Here is a 19944-nt window from a genome sequence, read left to right on the forward strand (position 1 = left end):
TCTTCCCTTTCCTGTCCAAGAGCACAGGCTGTTCTAGTAGGGTGGAGTTGTCTGAGTGTGGTGATCCTGAGTGCAAATGGAAGAAAACTGGGTGCTTTGCTTCACCCAAGCCAGGTATTCTTCCCTGCTGCTGGCACTGTCTCTTCATGAGCCAGGCTGGCCATTTCCATCTGCATCCGGAGTCAGTTTTTAACGGGGAATACGCTGACAGTTACTTCTGTAGCTTTGGATTGCAAAAGCTTATGACAAATGCTACCACCTCAACAGCTGAAGCATCCACCATCATGTGGATGGGTTAGGAGAGGGAAAGGGAGTGTGTGAAGAGCAATGTGAGATCCACTGTTGCAGTGGCTCTTGGCACCTTGTTCTTAAGTGCTTGCCCAGCTTGTTTTTAATTATTTCAAAGCTTCATTGCTGCCACCTCAGCTTTGATCTTTGTTCTCGGGCATCAAGAAGCTTCCCTCATCTTCCCTTGCTCTCTGTGAAAGATGAGGGGCTGCTCAGGGGCTCATCTAAGAAGGATCCCCCCAGGTAAACATGGACTGAGCATCTCCAGCGTGTTTCAGATGGGCCTGAAAAGAAGCATCAGTCTTGCTGCTGCTGCTGCTGCTGGAATGCTGTTGTGATTGGGAAATAAGTCTTGAGCCAAATTTAGTGCTTTTGTGAGCATGGTGTCTGCTTAAACCAGGACTAACTTGATTTGAGAAGTTTCCCAGGGCAAAGGTTGATGCCATGAAATTTCAGTTGGAGGAAAGTCATCATTGCATCCGTGTCACGGTTTTATTTCCTTTTGTTCAGGGCACCACCAACCGATTCAAAAGCCACTGATGATTTTGATTACAGGTCCTGCACAACAGCAAATGAGGGGGTAGGGCAAACCTTGTGCATGCAGAGTCTCCTGCCGTGGGAGCCTGTGCTGTCTTAGCAGTTGCATTTTGCCTGTAATAATTTTGTGGTATTAATCTTGTTTGTAATCTAGGAAGATACTTTATGATCTAGAAAGATGTGAAATCTGGTGTATCGCTTCTGGTGGGATGGAATTCCCCTCTCTGAAGTGCTGGTTAACAGCAAAATGGAAATCGATGCTTTAGCTCTAACCAGAGTATCGGAAGATCAGATCTGTTCCACAGCTGCTTTTCTCATGAAGAATGCCTTGTTAACGTGTGTTCTGCAAGTGTAAAAGCAAAAAAATAAGAGTTGGTTGCTTTATTTTTGAAATTTTATTACTCTTTCACTTGCATTTTGAATATCAATGGGAAAGATTGGGGGGGGAGGGGGAAATTACCAGTATTTTCTTAAATGTGGCCAAACCTGTTGCCCTTGATGCAGTGGCTGCCTGAGAAGTTTTGGATGCTATAAGGCAGCTGGCTGTGCTTAATTCAGAAGAAGAAAGGGATGAGGGAGTAGAGTTTCATATTTGGTGTGGAGCTGGGAGAGGCTGCTTCAGAGCAGAGCAGCCACACTGATGCTACAAGTTGAGAGAGCCACTTTGAAATGAGCCATTGCCATAGTCTCAGGATCAGGTGGCCTGACCCATTGAGGTTCAACACATTGCCATGGAAGGTTTCTTCTCTGTCAGGACCCATTTACGTGCTGTGTTAAGGCCTTGAGTAGCTATATGTTGTGTTACACGGCTTGAGTCATCCCTGCAGAGGGGTTGTACATTGTGCTGGTGGAGGAGAGGAGGTGGGACAAACTCTTCTGCGTTGGCATCCACCTCCCTGTCTCTCCTCTAACCATATAGTTGCTTTCTGCCAGGAGTCCTAGTGGCCTGGAGAGGAGTGGGGAGTGAGGTGGCCATAAGCACTGTCTGGTGCTCCTCCGGCTCTGGATGTTTCCCAGAGCGCTGTGCTGGTATCTGCTCTCGTCTCCCCAGGTTCTTGGTCTGGCTCCTGCAGACGCTTGGGGAGGAGTGAGGGAACAAGAGGATGACTTGGCTGGCAGGTCTTTTTCCATGGGTGACATTTCTTGTTGGGGTGCCACAACGCTGGACCCTTCAGCTTGTGTTGCTTTGTTTAAAGCTGTTGTGTCTTGTCCCTGTACAAAGGCACTGGCTTCTTTGTCAGGGAAGGCAGGAACACCTCGCTGAACCCTTCTGACCATTGGTTACTTATGGAGCTGTAAAGCTTGTTCATACTGGGATATGGGAGCCAGCAGATTCTGTGAAGAGCGTAACACTTAGAATCACAGAATCAAAGCATCAGCTAGTTTGGAAAAGAACTTTAAGTTCATCAAGTCTAACCAGTTTGCTGCCCTTGCCTCAGATTTTGTGTGTTTGGCTGAGTTCCCAGGAGTCAGGAGGCTCCTGGTACCGGGACACTGTTTTGGGAATGCAGTGCAGTGGATGGGATTTACACTCCCTGAAAATGGCTGGAAAGCCATTATATAAACCCATTTTTACCCACACTCCACTTCGTGTCTCTAAGGGGATGCAAGCAGAGATCATTCTTGTAGCCACTGATGGGCTGACCACAGTATTAAAATGTTAATGGAAGAAGCCTAAAGAAGGGCAGTGAAGCACTAGACAGTGCACCCTAATGCACATGTTCACCCTGTGGTCTGTGTGTGCCTGTCTTGGCCAGGGCTGCGGTACCCAGGGAACAGGGCCAGCAGAAAGCAGCTGAACCCAGTTAGTTACTTGTTCACTTTTCTGTGGGTTTCAGGGGATTCTTGTTGGAAACCAAATCTGCTGGAGGGAGCAGGAGGGAGAAAAATCAGCTGTGAGCAGTAGTTAGTGTGTTCCCATTGCGTTGCTGCCAAAGTCAGCAGGAGAAGGCTGTAACCTCCTGCCTGGCTGCTGTGCTGCTGGGAGGAGATGCTGCGAGGGTTTCTCTTGTCTTCCCCATGTGGTGGTGGCATGGCCACTCAGGAAGCTGTTGGGATGGGTTGGTAGGTGTTTAGGGGCTAGAACATGGCACCAACGTGACTTTGGGCACCAACCCTCTGGTATATCCGTGCCCTGCTCTCAAGGGTACCAGCACAGTGGGTTCATTTGTATCGTGCTTTGGTTGGAGTTAATTTGAAGGAAACGATGGCTTGTGTAAAACTGTTTATGCAGATATCCCCACAGAAGGGGAATTCTTCTTCACTGTTTGGTCACTGTCTTCCTGCAGGTGTAGTAGGGAGCCTGTTGTGCACCAGGGTGCTTGGTCCAGGCTTGTAGGAAACCCCAGGACCTGGCTGTGCCCCTTCCGGTGATAGTGAGCGAGCAGGGGCTTGGTTCACAGCAAAACAGAGGTGGTGTTCTCCCTGAGCTGCTACTTAGGGCTTCCATAATCCTGTGTCCTTGTGTCTCCTCCTGGGGGATGCCGCTCCCAAGCCCATTGTGCTCCCTCCAGAGAAGTGGCTTTCCTGGGAGGGAGAAGATCTGATTTCTGATGCTTTCACTTCCCTTTGTAGTAGTTATGAAACCAGAGGTTACCTTACAGCCCAGCGAGTAACAGTGTGGGGGCACAAAGGCAAAACCAGAGCTGCTGGGTGGAAATGCCTCTGGTTCAGTGCTGTGTCGGGGAGCCGGCTGGCTCCTGATGCAGTCCCCGGGACTGGGGATTGAAGACACACATGAAAAAAACTGTATGGAAAATGTGAATGCCACATGGATTGTTTTCAGGCTTGGGAAGTGTTCTCTTCTAAATCCAAAACTTCTAGTTTTGGATAAAAGGCTTGTCTCACTCTTTGTTGTACTGAGAGCCAAATCTCTTGTCTTTCCTAGACAGGGTTGTTAACAGTGACAGGTAAGAGAAGGGGGGAGGCTTGCTTTGAGCTGTTTTCTTGCTTTGTTTTCTTTGCTGTTTGCTCTGTGCCTTCCCTGAAGCTTTATGTATTCATCACCACGAGGGCACCCTCAGGCTGGCAGGTTGGTGCTCTGTGTGGCAGGAAGAAGCGTGGCTGGCAGCTCTGTGTTCCAGGTGCTCCAGTCCATGGTCCTTGTCCCTCCTTGGCTGCTTAAGCGAACAGTGTCGCTGTTGGGACCTTCTGAAGCCTTGCCCTGGATTCAGCCATCACAAGATGGATGTTCCTCTGGCAGCACCATCCCTCGATTCCCTCTGCTGCTGAGCCACGTTGGTGGAGCTGGCTGTGGAATGAGATGAGATAGGCAGATGAAAAGGATGGTGCTGGGGAACGGGAGTGTCTGTCTTCAAACACACATAGCATTCCATGGAGTTTGAGTGCAGGTCCCTGGGCACCATGCCGTGGGGTGTTCTGGCCACTCTCTGGGCCTGGAACAAGCATCTTTGGTTGGTGGAAGAGCCTGCTTGGTGTTTTAATCATGAATCCAGACTAGTGGTGCATTAGGAGTGTGTTTCTCCCAAGGGAAATTGTGCGTGCTGTTGAAAAACAGGATGACAAAGCATTAGAAAATACATAAGAGGTAATTCTGTGGTGAAGAGGGCTTGGCTTTTAGTGAAGACAGCACACGAGTAGGCTGAAGTGGGGAGTAATAGAAATTGGATGTCAAATGGCCTTAGTGCATTCCATATTTGTAGAAGAATTGGATTCTCCTCCGAGTCCAACTTACCATGCTATATTTGCAATAAACTATTGGGTCTAATCCCAGTTGTGAGAAAAATAATGGCTTTTGTTGCCAAGCATATTTTCTCACTTGTCACAAATCAGTGGGGTGAAACATATGTTGGAGCAGCGGCTGTCCCAGGCTGCCCGTTTTGAGGATCAGCCGACAACACTGTTCTGGACAGATAACTCAGCATCCCCAGGCAGGGGTGGTGGATGGCCCTGGGCTGGAGCCTGCTGACAGCAGGGCTTGGTCCTGCTCTCCCTGCTCATGGGAGCATGCAGTGCTGCTTGGAGGAGGTCTCTGGAATCTTTCATCCCAGCCAGCCGGTTGCTAGAGAAACCTCTGCTTTTGTCTGTCCAGCCAGAGCCTGGCCCTGGGGGCTGTGGAGGGGGCAGCATGCCTAAACCAGCATCTCCTTGAGGAGGACGGTGCTGGCTTGCAGGGGGCCTGGCTGTGGGGTGCAGCTGGTGGGGCTGGGGTGTGCGGGGCTCCCAGCTGATGGCTCTGCCGGCTGGAGCATCGCTGCATCCCCATGGCTTCAGGCTTCCCTGCATGCTGGAGCACGCTTGGCTCCTGTGGTCTTTTGCGTTTCAGTTCAGGCTGTGCCGCTCTTAACTAACTGTATTTTTCCACTGCCTGTTTCTCATTGTTGGTCGCCCATGTAGAATTTGGTATGTTTAATATGGCTATCCTGATTTTCCCATGTGTTGCCCGTATGTGAACTTTATAAGTCTAGGGGCTGTTCCTGGCTCCCGTGCACAGTCTTGCCTCTTCTGACAGTGATCTCTGCCGAGACCCAACTTTAGTTTCTGGTACAGGAGTAACTGTGTGAGTTGTTAAAAGGCCGTGGTGTTGGGCTGTGAGCGTTGTGTTGAAGGTGCGGCAGCAAAAAGTGCCGCTGTTCATCTCGTGTAGCACTTTGACCTAAGATGGGACAAGCAAAAGTAAATGTAACCGTGAACCATTGAACCTTCTGCTTGTGGTTGTTTCATTCAAACTCATTTTGATTTTTAAGGTGCTTTACTGTTCATGAAGAAAGTAATTTCTAGAGTAGCAGTACACCATGGATCAGCCAAGGTACTTCTGCTGGTGTTGGTTTCCACTGTGGTTGATGCCAGTTAAGGAGCATGGCCCCTATCAGCACTGAAGTAAAATGTATTGGAGCCAGGGGTTACTGGAAGAAGGGGAGGCTTGCAAAATAACTGCTGGAGAACAAGATTGTCTCACTTGTTCCGTTTGCTGCCAAAGGATGAAATCCTAGCTCCACTGAAACTGGTGGGAGTTTTGCCACAATCTCAGCTGGGGCTAAGATTTCAACATGGTATTTGTTGAAACTCAGAGATCCTGCTGCCCAGGAGAATGTGAACTGTGTGAAAACACAAGGAATAAGTGAATAATGATACTGAATAGCACTGGTAGAGGTTGCATTGATCTTGTGACATTCATCTAGAGTTTGTTACATGTAAGAAATGAGACCATATGGAAAATATCCTTCAGCAAAGCTGAGGGTGGGACCAGCTGAAGCAGTGGCATGTTAATAATGACCTGGAGCTGAGCGTGTTGTCTTCATCTTGACCTCGTCACATAAGCATGTTAATTCTAATGTGAGCACTCAAATTGGCCGCAGTTTGTCCCAAATAATTTTGTTCTTTGTAAAACACTGCATCATCAGTGTTGTCAGAGGCATGCTATTTGGATGTGTGTAATTGTTCTCGGGCTCTGTGCATGCCTGCCAGCAGTGTCCTCCCTCGAGAATGGATGAAGTGAACAGCCTAGGAAAGTTAAAAATGGGACTTTACCCTGATGTGCTGGCCAAGATGTTAACATCAACCCTGACGACACTGCTGAAGTCTTGAAGGGGTTTGGGGAATTGCCTTCGCTTTACTCTTTCACCAACACACTGAGTGTCAGTTTCCAACCCAAATGCAGAGCTCCCTCAAGGTACAAGAGTTGCTCTTGCCATGGTGGTGATCATATGAACTCCGGCATTTCTGAAGGTCCGTGTTTCCTGAGGTTCAACATAAGTGTCCCTGGGAATCGGCTCATCTCAGGACCCTGTGTGAGCTGCTGCTGGTGATGAGCTGCGTGCTGTAAGCCTGGGGTGCTCATTGTTCTGCCGCAACACCCCTGAGCCCTGAGGAGCAGAGCTCAGTGCAGCTGGCGGGCACGTGGGGCTGGGCACAGCGTTGCTGTCTTCCACGGGTGCAGAGAGCTGCGTATGTCTGGGGCTGGAGAAGAGTCTTATATTAAGAAAGCAACCAAGAAACACCTTTCTATGGAGACCTTTCTGGTGCTTTGTGCAACAGCCTACTCTGTTGACATCAAACACTGCCTTCATGTGCTGACGCCGCAGAGGCTGATGCATGATATAAAATGATACCTGGGTAAGTCTTCTTGTATCGGAGGAGGAACAGCGCCTGGCGTTACAAAACCCACGTGGAAAGGATTGCTTCCTCTGTGTAGCTTTTTGCTGCAGAAGCACATTGTGCTGCTGCAAACTGCATGCACAGAATTTCATCCAGGCTCAGTGTTGTAGTTGGGTTGTAGTGACCATAATGTCAAAACATGCCACCCCTAAGCCCCTTGCCCACCATAGGCTAGCAGAGCCATCAGGGACTGGCTGCCCAGCCATCCCACCCAGCCGCTGGCCATAAGCATCACTGTGTTACGTTCAGGGTGTTGGCCTGAGCTGGCTTTTGAATAGCTCTGTCAAGTTTCTGGGTGGCGTTTCGTGTGTTAATGTTGCCATTCATTTGCAATCCTGCCCAAGGTTGGATGTGAGATGTTTTTCTCATCTCTATGCTGTCTCTAACACTCATGTACCACTTGGCTGCTGACAATGGGGCTGGTTGCAGCAGGTTTATCCCCACTCAGCCTGGGCCATGATGGTCACACTTGCTTTCCTTCTGCATTCCCTGTCACACTCCTTTCCCTGGCTTTCAGATGGATGTGAGCATTCTTGGGGCACTTTGACTGATGAGGGACTTGTGCCTCATTTGGGATCTTGGCAGTCTGTATTGATGCTGGGGCTCTGTGCTGGGCCATGTTAAACGTGGTCCTGGAGGCAGCGGTGGCTGTCGTCCCGCCCTGCCGGGCCCCGGGGCTGGAGCAAGTCTCCTTGGGACGTCTGACTGCTGCTGACGTCCTGCGTGGTTTAATGAGCAGCCATTGGCTGTGATACGGGCCAGTCGGCTTGAAAATATTTACCAAAGCCAAATCCCCAGATTTTCTGATTACAGATGTTCCCTCTCCCGGCTGGATTAGCGGGCCCACAGCCTGTCTTGAGCATTGCTGCTGTCCTTGGTTTGCCAAGGAATTTTGTTTTTTCCAGCATCCCTGTTGTGTTCCAGAAGAGTTGAGGAAATCATATTTCTTGCATTTGCAACCTCTGATTCTGCGTTTCAAACAACAGGACTGCTCACACTGGAAACTCCTTTCTTATAATGAGAACCAAACGAACTGGGAGGAAGAAAGCAGCAAATCTTGGAAGCCAGCTGGCCAGCAGAGTTCAAGGGGACTCGGAGTTTTTTAGCATCCTGGTTTGCAGAATGGCTCACTCTTGGTGCTGTTTGTGATTTCCTATATTGTGACGTAAATCATGGGAGCACTTTGGACAAACTACTGTTGGAAACGTGACCCGCTATGCAATTATATTTAATGTTCTGCTTTCTAGCAAATCCTTTCAGTTCTTCCTAAAGCAGTTTGGTAGTTTTCTGTTTATTGGTTTCTGCTAAAAGTTCCTATAAATTCCAAGTTGGGAAACGCTGTTTTCTTCCTGCGGATCTGCAGCATTTCTGTTCACATCCTAATGGTGCTGTGCAGAAGCCAGAGTTGGAGAGTTTTCCTGGTGAGGTTTGCTCTTCATGGAAAGAAGTTTAAGTTGAATCTAGCAAGGACAGCTCTGAACATGGGATATTAAAAACCCCCATACGTACTAGTTGAGCCAACAAAGGGGCTGAGCCAGTTTGGGTCATTTCTTTGAGAAGCATGTAGCTTTCACAGAAATAACTTGTTAGTGATGCTCTCTGAGGTACCGCGTTTCCTTTTAGTTTGCCAGTTTATTTTTATTCATTGAAAATAAGGACCCACCACCATTATGTGAATTCCAGTTCTGTACATGTTTCTTCAACTGTGAGTAGGAGCAGTTCTATTGCTGCAGCTTCATAGTAACCATTATGTGGAAGCGTGCAACTGGGGAGGTGAGGCTGACCACAGTTTCCTGCGGCCAGAGAGCAGGAATGAAGGGGTTAATCCTCGAGTAATGGTGGGCACCCATCAGACTTTTAACACTTTAGCTCTTTCCTTGTAGATGTTATTGTGGCTCAAGGAAACGTGAACTTTCCTGTACCCAACCGCCTGTGCTTTGGGCTTGTCTCATCTGCTCATTTGTAAAAGCCAGTTTCCGTGATGTACATTAGTTGAGTGCCTGAAGGTGATTCCCCTGCCTCTGGTTCCAGAAGCATCTCTTCCTGTGAGCATCCTCTGCTTTCTAGCCCTGACTTCCAGCGTTTTAAGGTTTTGGGGTCAGGCACTGAAAAGTTACTTGTCTAACATGGAAAACATAATTGGCACTTAGTTGAAGATTATAATTAAAGCCTGTTAATCCCCCCATAATGGACAGGGCTGATGCAGCTCACGTTGATGCTGCTGGCCAGAAAACTGCTTGCAAACAGCACTGGTAAAGCTGATGTGGGTTTTGGTTGGGATTGTTGGCTGGCACCCATCAGGGCGTCTGTACCTTGGATGTTAGTAAGAGGCCTGAGGGGTTTGGGTTTGCTGGGGATCCACTTTCTCTGTCCCTGCTGCATGAGCAGGAGGCCAGGTTAGAGGGGGAGGATGGAGGGTGTCGGGATCAAACAGCAAGTGATGGCTGCTCTGTTGGTGGGGCTGGTCTCCAGCTCCTCTGCGCAGGCGGGAGAAAAATGCATGTCCTCCGAGTGCTCCTGCCTGTTCCCTAGGCAGCAGGCGTGAAGGGTTGGAAAAAGGCTTTTCTGCCTGCCTGCTTTTCCTTTTTCGTGATTATCTGAAAAGGGCACTTAGGAGCAAGTTCATTTTAATTGAATGGAGGGCGCCTCTTAAATGCAGCAAAGTAATGGTGGAAGCAGGGGAGCGACAATGCAGGCGCTGTCGGGGGCCGTGTTTGTGAGTGGCTGTGACTCAGAGACCTCCGGAGCACTGAAGAATGTTGTTTTCTGTGTTAGTGCTTCTGTCTTTGCATTACTGGTGCCAGCAGCCCTCAGTTTTGTTTTCTACTGCAAACCTTTTCCATTGAACATGCAGCAAGAGCTCCTGGGGTCGGTGGCTGTCTCCATTTGTTCGTCAGACTGCTTGAAGCTCAGTGGCTTTAGGGTCATGGCTAGCAGGTTCTCCATGCCTGGAGAGACTGCCCTTTGCATGCTTAGATGGTGCTGGCCTGGCAGAACTTCTGCAAGGAAACTTGAAAGTGTGAAAGGAACACATTGCAGGAGCACAGAAAACAAAGGAGCTCTGCTGCTGCTGAGATGCCCAAAAGCAGCCTTGCCTGCTGATGGGACTGATGTGCCGCTGTCGAGTCCTTGGTGCCAGGACTCTGGGGTGAGCCAGCGCACGTGGGATGATGAAGGAGAGGGAGCTGGGTCCTGCCTGCTCACCAGTGTGGTGACCCTCACCGAGCTTGTGGTGGAGCCTGTGGGTCTGATGGGCACAAACTGCACATTCCAGTTATTCGGAGCAGGGGGTGGTGAAAGCTACAAGAGCCTCAGTGAGTCTCTGTATGTGTTGCTGCTGTCTGAATTGCCTTGAATGACCCTGTAAGAGTCAAGGAGAAATCTTCATGCAGATACAAGGATCAGATAAGCAGCAGTTGCTCAGATTCAGAAAAAAAAATGGGAGTAGATAGGAAATGGAAAAGATTGGATAAGCATTACAGATAATTCCTTGTATTTCTGTGCATTGTCAGGGTTATTAAGAGCTGTTCTGGAGACCACTTCAGGTTGTAATCCACTGTGAAAAGAGTGAGCTAAAGATGAAATCTCTGTGGCTTTAAATAAAAATCTATATCGAACTTGCTCAGGAAAAGCAGAGTTCTATAAAACAAGTCCTGTGTTGGCACCAGCAGGAGTAGGAATGTAAAATCCATATGGGATGTAATGAAGTTTCCACTGACCTTGTGTGGGAAGGAAACTCTCTTGTTGGCAGGGGAATGTGAACGTTTTAAAAAGGTTTTGTTATGAAACTGGTACCTTTTTATCCTGTAGGAACACAGCAGTGGGTTTCTAAGGCTCAATTCAAAGGCGGTTTCTCTTTTCTACCCTCCGCCCTGGTGAGCACCATTGCTAACTGCAGCAGCTGTGTAAGGGGAATGTGCCTTCAAAAGGGGTGCATGTGGAGCAGCGCTGTAGCGTGGCATGCATGCTGTATCCCGGGAAGCCGGGCTCAGCACCAGCTGCAAAGCGAGGGAGCTGTCGCAAGCCGTGGCTGTGTAGGTGGCCGTCTCCTGTTGATCCCATAAGGCACTGCTGCTCCTGCACGCACAGAGTCCCTCAAGAGCAGTCTTCCCTCATGGAACTGAAGCTGCAGTGCTGTGTACACATGATCTCTCTGTAAAGCCGTAGCTAGACTGGACCAGCTTTCAGGTGTGGTGGTTGAGGACTGCTTTCTGGAGGTTTACTCAGCTCCTCCTGCCATTCCTGTAGCATCTCTGTAGCAAACCCAGGCTAAATGGTGCTGTGTGGCATTAAAGCATCCTTCCTCTCTCTCCAGAGAAAGTGCCGTTGCAAGGGGAGTGGATCTATTTTGTGCGTATGAGCACAAATGTGAACAACAGGGGATGGAGAAGCAGTATTGTCTGTGGGTGTGAGGTGTGCAGCTCTGTTTTGGCATGGTGCTGGATACCACGGGGATAGGATACCACTTATTTTGATGCAAGAGTGAAGACCGAGACATTCTGACACCAGTCATCGCTGTAGGGATGGTCACACAGTTCTTCACGCATATTAAGGAATGGAAAATGGTTTTGCTAGTGGCTCAGTGCAGTGTGTAAAGTCTCTTGCCAAGACTGCGTATGAGCCTCAGATACAGCTTTATGAACAATTGTGCTAGCCTCTCATAAAGTATCAAGAACATAATGGAAGTGTTGTAAAAGCAGTGCCCATGGAGGATCCCACATGAGGTGACTGATTAACTTAGAAGATTTCAGCATTTCTTATTTCCAAGGAACTTTTGGTTTTTAGGTGACCTTCACGCAGCCTGCAGCCTCCAGTCCCATTACTGCCGTTGTTAAATTACCCAGTAATGAGATTGCTGCAGGTGCCCTTGTTCCTGCAGCTCTTTGGAGTTCACTTTTCAGGCTGCCGGTGGCTCAGTCTCGCATGCAAGTTGTTATATGAAGAAATGTTGGAAAATACCAGGCTGCCACGTACCTATAATGGCAATTTTAACCTCCTCCACATGGGATCTCACAAATTTAAAGAGCTTGAAATTGCCCATAAATCTTTCGTGATTTCTGTCACTGCTTTGCATCATCATTACTTAATAATTTATTAATTCAGCATCCAATCTGGAGAAATGACTCTCTGGATAGGAGCTTGCAAAGTTGTGGGACAGCTTGATGCTGGCAGGGAACTGGTAGGGCTAGTCTGCCTTGCGTGCATAATACATATGTATATGTATACTGAAGATTATTTCAGTCACTGGAATGACACCACTGTATTGTCTTGGTTAGGTCATTGAGCTTTCCAGTTACAGTGCAGTGATTTCAGGCACATGTGCTCAGGCAGTACAGATTCTTCTAGTCTGCTGTGGCTCTTGTGGGTAAGTTACTATTTGTCATCTCACTGTGCTCAGTTTGCAGAAGGAACCAAGCATGAGGTGTAGCCCGCCTGCCAAAGAGCTCTAGCAACTTTAGGACTTTCTTCTTGGTACAGGCCGAGTCCTGCTGTCACACAGACCATGACAGTTCATGTTTGCAGTCTGCTTCTGGTAATCCTTGTGGGTGGCCAAGCACCCCTTTGCAACGCAGGAGGCAGGCGAGGGCTCTGCTCCTCTTGCAGGACGTGCTCATGGTCCGGCAGTGCCCAGCGTTCCAGGAGCCTGCAGTCTGCTGTTCTACATGGTCAAACCCTGAGCTGTATGGAGAAGCCTTTGAGCTAAACAGGCACGCACAAATGCCGGGCATCCTCCTTCCTCTTGTTCTGTCCTTGCACTTCTTGGCTGGTCATCGAGCCTGAGATGTGCTAGGAAAGAGAACTTGGGGCTGCCCAATTCAGTGAGCCTTGATATGCAACTTCTCCAATAACCACAGGTTGTGTTGCACACCACTGTGCACACAGGAGTATGCGCTTCGTCTTATTTGGTGATGCACCGAGTTTGGAGTTAACTGTTAGGTGTTGTAAGCTCATAAGATGATAGAGGAAAAGCTGGGGCTTGGGTGCTGTCTGAGCTGGGGGTGATGCTACTTGAAATAGTAAGCTTTGGTGCCACCAAGAGTGTTCTTTCCCATCTTGTTTCTGCTCTTGTCCTCTGTTGGCATTTACAGTGCCATCTTCCTTCAGGTCATTGTCAGCCGTTTGGTAGGTATTCAAATGTTCCTTTATCAAGAAAAGATGTATTTATCTGTAAAGAGTACAGGACTTCAGGTAGTACTAGTTAAATTGAAGTACCATTTTCTAGTTTCGAAGAGGCAGTTGAAAAGCTCTGAGGGTTGGTCTCTATGTACTTGCACAGTGGTTTATTTTGACAAAGAGCGAGGTTTGAATACGAGCGTGGTGAATGACATTCTTCAGCTCTCACTTGGAAAGAAATCTGTTGCCTTTATCAAGCCTTGAATTAAACCTGAGGCTTGCAGAGCTTGTGCGATCGCTCTGGGACAGGAAGACAACCCTCCTGGCCAGTGCTTGTTGCTGACATTGCCTTTTCTTCTCCCTCTCTCTTGTGTCCGTACAGAAATCCGAACTCAGCTGGTGGAGCAGTTCAAATGCCTGGAGCAGCAGTCGGAGTCGCGCCTGCAACTGCTGCAGGACCTGCAGGAGTTCTTCCGCAGGAAGGCCGAGATCGAGCTGGAGTACTCCAGGAGCCTGGAGAAGCTGGCTGAGCGGTTCTCCTCCAAGATACGCAGCTCCAGAGAGCACCAGTTCAAGTAAGCAGGCGGTGCCGGGGGCACAGTGGTACCGGGACTGCCTCGAGCGCTAGATGGATGGATGCTTGCTTGTAGCCGCACAGTCTGAAAGAGCAGTAAGATAAATACCATTGGTGACCTTGTCTGTCTTTTCACTGTGCAGGGTTCACAAAAGGAACTAGAAATGCCTTTTCCCAAGACTTTCAGCACAGCATTGCTCACCTGTGCTGCCTGAACAGACCTACTGTGCACTTGAGTATAATACAATAAATACAGTGCAATAAAAACTGAAATGAAGGACTAGGAAGGAGTCAAGCCCCTTGATATTTTTTTTAAAGAGTATTGAATTCAGCCACTGATTTGATGGTGCAAATAATAGTATGCCCATTTTATAAACCCTGGTTTCTCTATGTAGTCTAATCCTTAGAGGGCTTCACATTGCACAGACCTGTTCATGGGCTCAGACTTGGAAGCAGTTTCTGGAAATCTGATTTATTTCAGTGTGTAAAAATGAAGTACGTATGTTTTCTGTGCACACACCCGTACAGTGCTGAAGCAAGGCACATCCACAGTGGAAATGTTTTGAAACAAAGCTTTGAAAGAGGAAGCAGGAACTGAATGCTGGAATTGTGTGAAACTCAAACTGATGATGAGAATGTGTGAATATGTGCAAGTGTTCAAAAGCGGCATCTTTTCAGTTTAACCACACACTCAAGAATGGCAGGAACAAAAAAGATCCAAAAAACCAACCCCAAACTGGAGGCAGAATTGAAGTCTGGAGGTGGCTGTGTTGTGTGGTGAGGGTACATACATAGCTTGTGCTGCTAGGTGGGATGGCTGGTGGCTTGACTTCAAGCTTCCTGTCAGTGCTGCTGTCCTGTTGCTGGCACAGGAGCTGGTCCCTGCACGTCAGCTCAAGCTCCCCATCTTTACCTCTTTGTCTCAGTCGTCTTCTGACAGCAGTGTGCATGAAATAGTCTCTCAACTGGGATTATGCCCTTTGCTCAAGATGAAACTACTGTCATGCAATTCAATGCCAAAGACTACAGCCTCTGTTTAGCTCCTTTCTCAGAAGATGGAGGGGTTTGCTGGTCTGATGCACTTAGCCTTGCTAGCCCCTGGCTCTTCAGAGTCTTTTTCCTTCTCTAACCCCTTGTGGGTTTGTTTTTGACTGGTTCCGCTGCAAGAGCAGTGATTTCTGCTGTTACATTACTAAATCCTGTTTATCGCATATTACTAAATCCCATTTAATCTGTTTACTTGGTCTCTGTAGTGAGCAAAGCTTTACTGTTGTCTTATGGAGAGTCTGCTGAAAAGGAATTGCCATTCCAATGCTGTCTATTCTTTCTGTATCTGACTGTTACCTGTCAGTTGTGTGGTGCCAGCCTGGTGCTGCTGTACCATGGCATCAGGGATAACTGTCCTGGGGGAGGAATTGCCCAGTATGGGTTGTTCAGGGGCAGAGCCCATGAAGGCTCAGGCTGTGTGTGTGTGTGCCTCTCCCATCAGCTGAGAGCACTGTTACAGCCCTGCCATTGCTTATTGTACCTACAGGATGCCGTTGTGCTGTATCTACAGATGACCTTTACCTGGGCACAAGTGCTTGTGGTTTGTGATGGTACTGATAGTGCTAATAGAGTCAGCTTGATTTCAGTGTTCACTTCTGCTGAGTCCTCACAGTCTCACTCTGTGTTGACTCCTTTAACATGTTTTTCTTCTGGACTGCTTTCTACCTGCCCTTTGTCAGGTTCATTTGCACTGCTTCCCCAGTGTGCTCATGAATGTCATTATTCTGATGAGGCTTTTGGCGCTCTTAAGAAATACAGTACCTTCAGCTCTTCCTTTGTCCCTGTGTAGCCATGTGCAGCAGGCTGTGGCCCAGCCCTTAATAGCAGTAATTGCTGCAGTGCTCCTGCTGGGCTGTTCATGGGGGTTCCAAAAGGTTGGCAGACTCATTCATGCTTTATATGTGGTTGTATTGTCTATATGAGCACACAGGTTTGCTGGAGTTCCTCTCCACTCTTTGGCAGTGAAGTGGGCTTGCACCAGCCCCAGTACCATTGGTGAGAACATCTTGACTGAGGAGGAGTATGTGTGTGAAGGCTTTATCTGCTCATTGTAGCTGTAGTGAGCATGGGCTGGCTTTCTGGTTGCAGGACTTCTTGGGAAGGACACTCTTGTTTGAGCACAGGGGGTCTGAGGCCCACCTCCATCATGGCCACTTTGCCGCGCTGCTGGTGCACACAGGCTGCTGAACCCGGGTGTGCAACAGACCTGTGTCCCCAGTGGGAGAAGCAGTGGGTGCTCCCAGGCAGCTTGCACATGTCGTTAGGTGCTGGGGAGAGAGAAGCCTCTGGGGCTGGAATACATCCATTGGGCATGGCTGTTGGCACATAGGGATGGTGGCACGGGAGGTCTCTGCCAGAAGGGACCAAATCTTTGGAACCAGCACATCTCGTAGGAAAGTGTTGGTTTAACCAGAGAAAACGGTGTAGGTGAAACATTTGGAGCGTATCACTTGGCTGCCTCATTTAGAGGATTTATCTCAAAGTTTCTTAGCTGGATGATGTGAAATGTTCTGTTTCAGTTGTATCATTTATGGAGATCTTGGTTCGGTTTTGATTAGTTTGCCTTGAGTACTGAACACAGTGCAGGGGGAGCAGTGCAGGTGTCTCTCAGCGCTGAGATGGAATGTGTCAGGATGCGTTAAGCTCTAATCAAGTGTGAAATGTTTGCTGAAATTTCCTTCAAGAGAGGTTTTCTGACCCCCGCTGGCTTCCAGACGAGTCAGGGTCTCGGGATGCCCCTCTGCAGGGTCTCACCCAGTGGAGCTGGGTGCGGATGATCTTGCTCTGAGGATGTTGCCTGGCTTCTGGGGGCTCTCCAGGTTGCCTGCCCTGACACCTTCTGCTGCTCACAGCAATCTCTGTTGTCTGCAGCATGAGTTGGATTAAGAGCATCGTAAATATTCAGCAACCATGAATGTATTCATGTTGTGCACAGACACTTCATGGTAACGTTGGATGCAAAACATTTTCCCCAGCACTGTTTAGTGGACTAAATGCAGTACAACAGATTGTGTGGCAAGCGAGCCTCTCCTGAAAAGGAAGTGACAGCTGTATTAATAGTGCAGAGTGGAAAAAAGAAGCAATCCCTTGGAAAGCATTGAAGAACTTAAAGGTCTTTTCCAACCTAGTTGATTCCATTCTATTCTATTCTGTTCTATGAAGGGGTTGCCAGGGGTGTTTCCTCTCCTGTACCATCTTCCAGCACCCGGTTTGAAAAGGGTTTAGGTGGGGTCAGATTAGGTATGTGTGGTCAAGTGCCACCGGACTTCCCTGTGGGAAACACTGAAAGGAGCTCTGGGAAAGGTTCCTGGAAACTGGAGCAGGACGACAGATGGGATCCCTGCCCAGCTGGGGCAGGGGACCAGCTCTCCTGTTGTCCCCAGCTGACATGTGTTCAGGTCCCTCAGAGCTGTTGTCTGGAGTATCTGCACTGTATTACCGTAATATCGCTGACTGACCTTTTTAAAGCATAGGTATGGGGCAGTAGACCAGAGAGTGCACTGTGTGCTTCCGAAAGTTGAGGTAAGGTGTTAAAAACAAGCTGTAGGGCAGATTATATATGAAGATCCATATATACTGCATCCCTAGCAGTGTTCAAGGCTAGGTTGGATGGGGCTTTGAGCAGCCAGGTCTAGTGGAAGGTGTCCCTGCCCGTGGCAGCAGGATTAGAACTAGATGAGCTTTAAGGTTCCTTCCAACACAAACCAGTCTGTGATTTTGTTATATATGGGTGTTGAGAGAAGCAAAGGTCTGTGCATGGGTCAGCATTAGAGCATCCATCTCCCCTGCACAGAAAGCCTCTGTCCTACCACCACCATCTGTGGGAGGCTGGTAAATAAGGATAAAGGTGTGGGAGAGAACATTCTGGGGCAAAGAATGGGAATTCCTTGGCTTCACTGAAACACTCATATGTAATATTTAGCCTGGGAGCTTTTGTGTTGGCAGAGAGATATTTAAGCAGCTTCCTTGCACTGAAGAGGAGGTGCCACTGTGTCAGCTGGTGGGCAGGCAGCCGTGTGTCTGAGCATGGGCTGTCTGCCCGGCCACATTCCTGGCTGGGCAACAGCTCTGAGCCAGCACCCAGACCTGTTCTAATGACCCTGCGGTGTCTGCCACAAGGGCATGGCTCTGGGCTGGTAGAGAGCCCATAGTGTACGGTTTCTGGGGATGGGAGGCAGCCCAGAGGAGCTCACACACTTTTCTTTGGGGACACAATGGGTTCTAGGGGTGTGTGCAGTGAAGGAAGGCAATGTTAGTATGCTGTCAGCATTCATTTGAAGACTGTGCCTTTTTGACTCATTCACTTGACCACTTTGGTCTATTTTTTTCCCCAATTCCCTAGGAAAGATCAGCACCTCCTTTCCCCTGTGAACTGCTGGTACCTGGTTCTGACACAGACCCGGCGAGAGAGCAGAGATCACGCCACCCTCAATGACATCTTCATGAACAATGTCATCGTTCGGCTGTCACAGATCAGTGAGGATGTCATCAGGCTCTTTAAAAAGGTAACCAAAGCAGTGATGGAGAGTTAGAATAGAATCATAGAATAGTTAGGGTTGGAAAGGACCTTAAGATCATCTAGTTCCAGCCCTCCTGCCATGGGCAGGGACACCTCACACTAAACCCTGCTGCCCAAGGCTCTGTCCAACCTGGCCTTGAGTTCTGCTCAGTGAGGATCCATCCTTGCATTTTGGTCAAAAATAGAAGCTTATTGTAGAATTCTACACGCCTGTGCCCTCCCAAAAGTCTAAAGAGGTACAAAAAGGCCAACATTAAAAAGCAGAGAAAGGTAATAGGGCTTTCCACAAAGTACATGCAATATCTTAATGAGAAAACTGGAGGGGAGTTTGGCAGTGAAAATGTAAAACCGTATTAAGGCAGGCCTAGTAAAATTCTGAGAGACAATTTACTAAAGACACAGAGCTAACAAAAACTTCTCCAAAATCACAAGAAAGAAGCCTGCTGCAGGGTGTCACGGGGAATAGATGGTGAGGTGAAAAAAACCCTGTGCGGTAACAGCCAAAGGCTACTGGGCTTCTTTTTGTTTAGTACTTGTTATGGAAAAGCTTAGACTAGAGATTTTCTGGGGAGGTGCTGGTGTTACCAACCTCAGGAACCTTATCCAACTAAATTGTCAGTAGATGTTGCAGAGCAAATCTGTAAAAGGAACTATTGCTTCTAAGTCTTTCCAGGTAATATTTATCCAAGTATATTAAGTAAACTGAGATATAAAATTGTCAAGTGGCTAGTAGTGAGGTATGACCTGATTCTTAAACTGATGTCAGTGCCAGAGACCAGATCAGCAATATGAATTTAAGAGCAGACTTTTGGGTGAAGCTTTAGTAAAGAGCAGAATGGCAGGCTTGTAGGCAGATAGAGAGGGAGCCAGCATGGCTTTCTGAAGAGTCACACCTCAGAAATCTAGTGGAGGTATTTCTAGGAGCCAGTGATCTGTTGGCATGGTCCCTTCAGGGTCTTACAGGCTTCAGAAAAGGTCTCTTGCTGAAGTTCTTGAAGAAAAGAAGCTGTTGAAGAATACGGAGTGGTGGTTTCCTGGATTAATGACTGGTTAAAAGACAGAGAACAAAAGGAAAGAGAATTTCAGTGGAGTTCTTAATAAATTATTTGGAAAAAAGATGAATAGGAAGATGACAACGTTTGCTGATGATATAGAATTATTAATGATAAGCAAATTAAAAATGAGCATCAGACTTGCAGGAATCACAGTCAGGTGAACCAGAACTCTTCAGCTGAAAATGAGGGCAGAGTGTGTAATGTGGTAAGCACATGAAGACTCACAGCAGTTTGTAGGGAGTAGGAATGAGGACTTTGTTGTGCCTGCTTCCATAAGCCAAGGGAGGTCAGCAGGCACCGGGCAGAAAGAGAAAAGATTTTTTAACATCATTAATACCATGTATATTTTATTATACTTACAATAGGAGGGCAGTGGTACATGTTTGTAACCTGAGTCCTCAGGCAGTCAGATGTGGAGGGGTGTTCCCCAGCAGCAGCTGCTGGCAGAGCTTTGGGATTGGGAATCATGGCCCTACAGCTCATCACATGGTGAATGTACTCAGTGGCATCACTGGAGCTTTTCTTCCACTTCTGGGCATTTGCTGATGGTCGTCCTTAGGGGTGCTGTGTTGGGCTAGGCAGAACTTTCACCTGGCTCTATGGCTTTTATGTTTTTCCTTAATTTTTATTGCTTGTTTTCAACAAGGGTAGCTGCAGAACTGTGCTTAGTGAGCAGGGTGAGCCCGCTGGGC

At 48.1% G+C, this 19944-nt stretch overlaps 1 protein-coding gene across 2 annotated transcripts in view; it reads left to right on the forward strand.

The window, feature by feature from the left end:
* The window catches only part of SRGAP3 (SLIT-ROBO Rho GTPase activating protein 3), a 111674-nt gene that overhangs the window by 41338 nt on the left and 50392 nt on the right, over positions 1-19944 (forward strand). For both annotated transcript variants that reach the window (XM_065687097.1, XM_065687098.1), the window contains exons 2-3: positions 13439-13631; positions 18021-18183. In XM_065687097.1, the coding sequence (XP_065543169.1) occupies positions 13439-13631; positions 18021-18183 (356 nt within the window). The remainder of the gene's footprint in view (positions 1-13438; positions 13632-18020; positions 18184-19944) is intronic.

The sequence above is a fragment of the Lathamus discolor genome, chromosome 7, assembly GCF_037157495.1.
Source record: "Lathamus discolor isolate bLatDis1 chromosome 7, bLatDis1.hap1, whole genome shotgun sequence".
In the NCBI taxonomy this organism is placed as follows: Eukaryota; Metazoa; Chordata; class Aves; order Psittaciformes; family Psittacidae; genus Lathamus; species Lathamus discolor.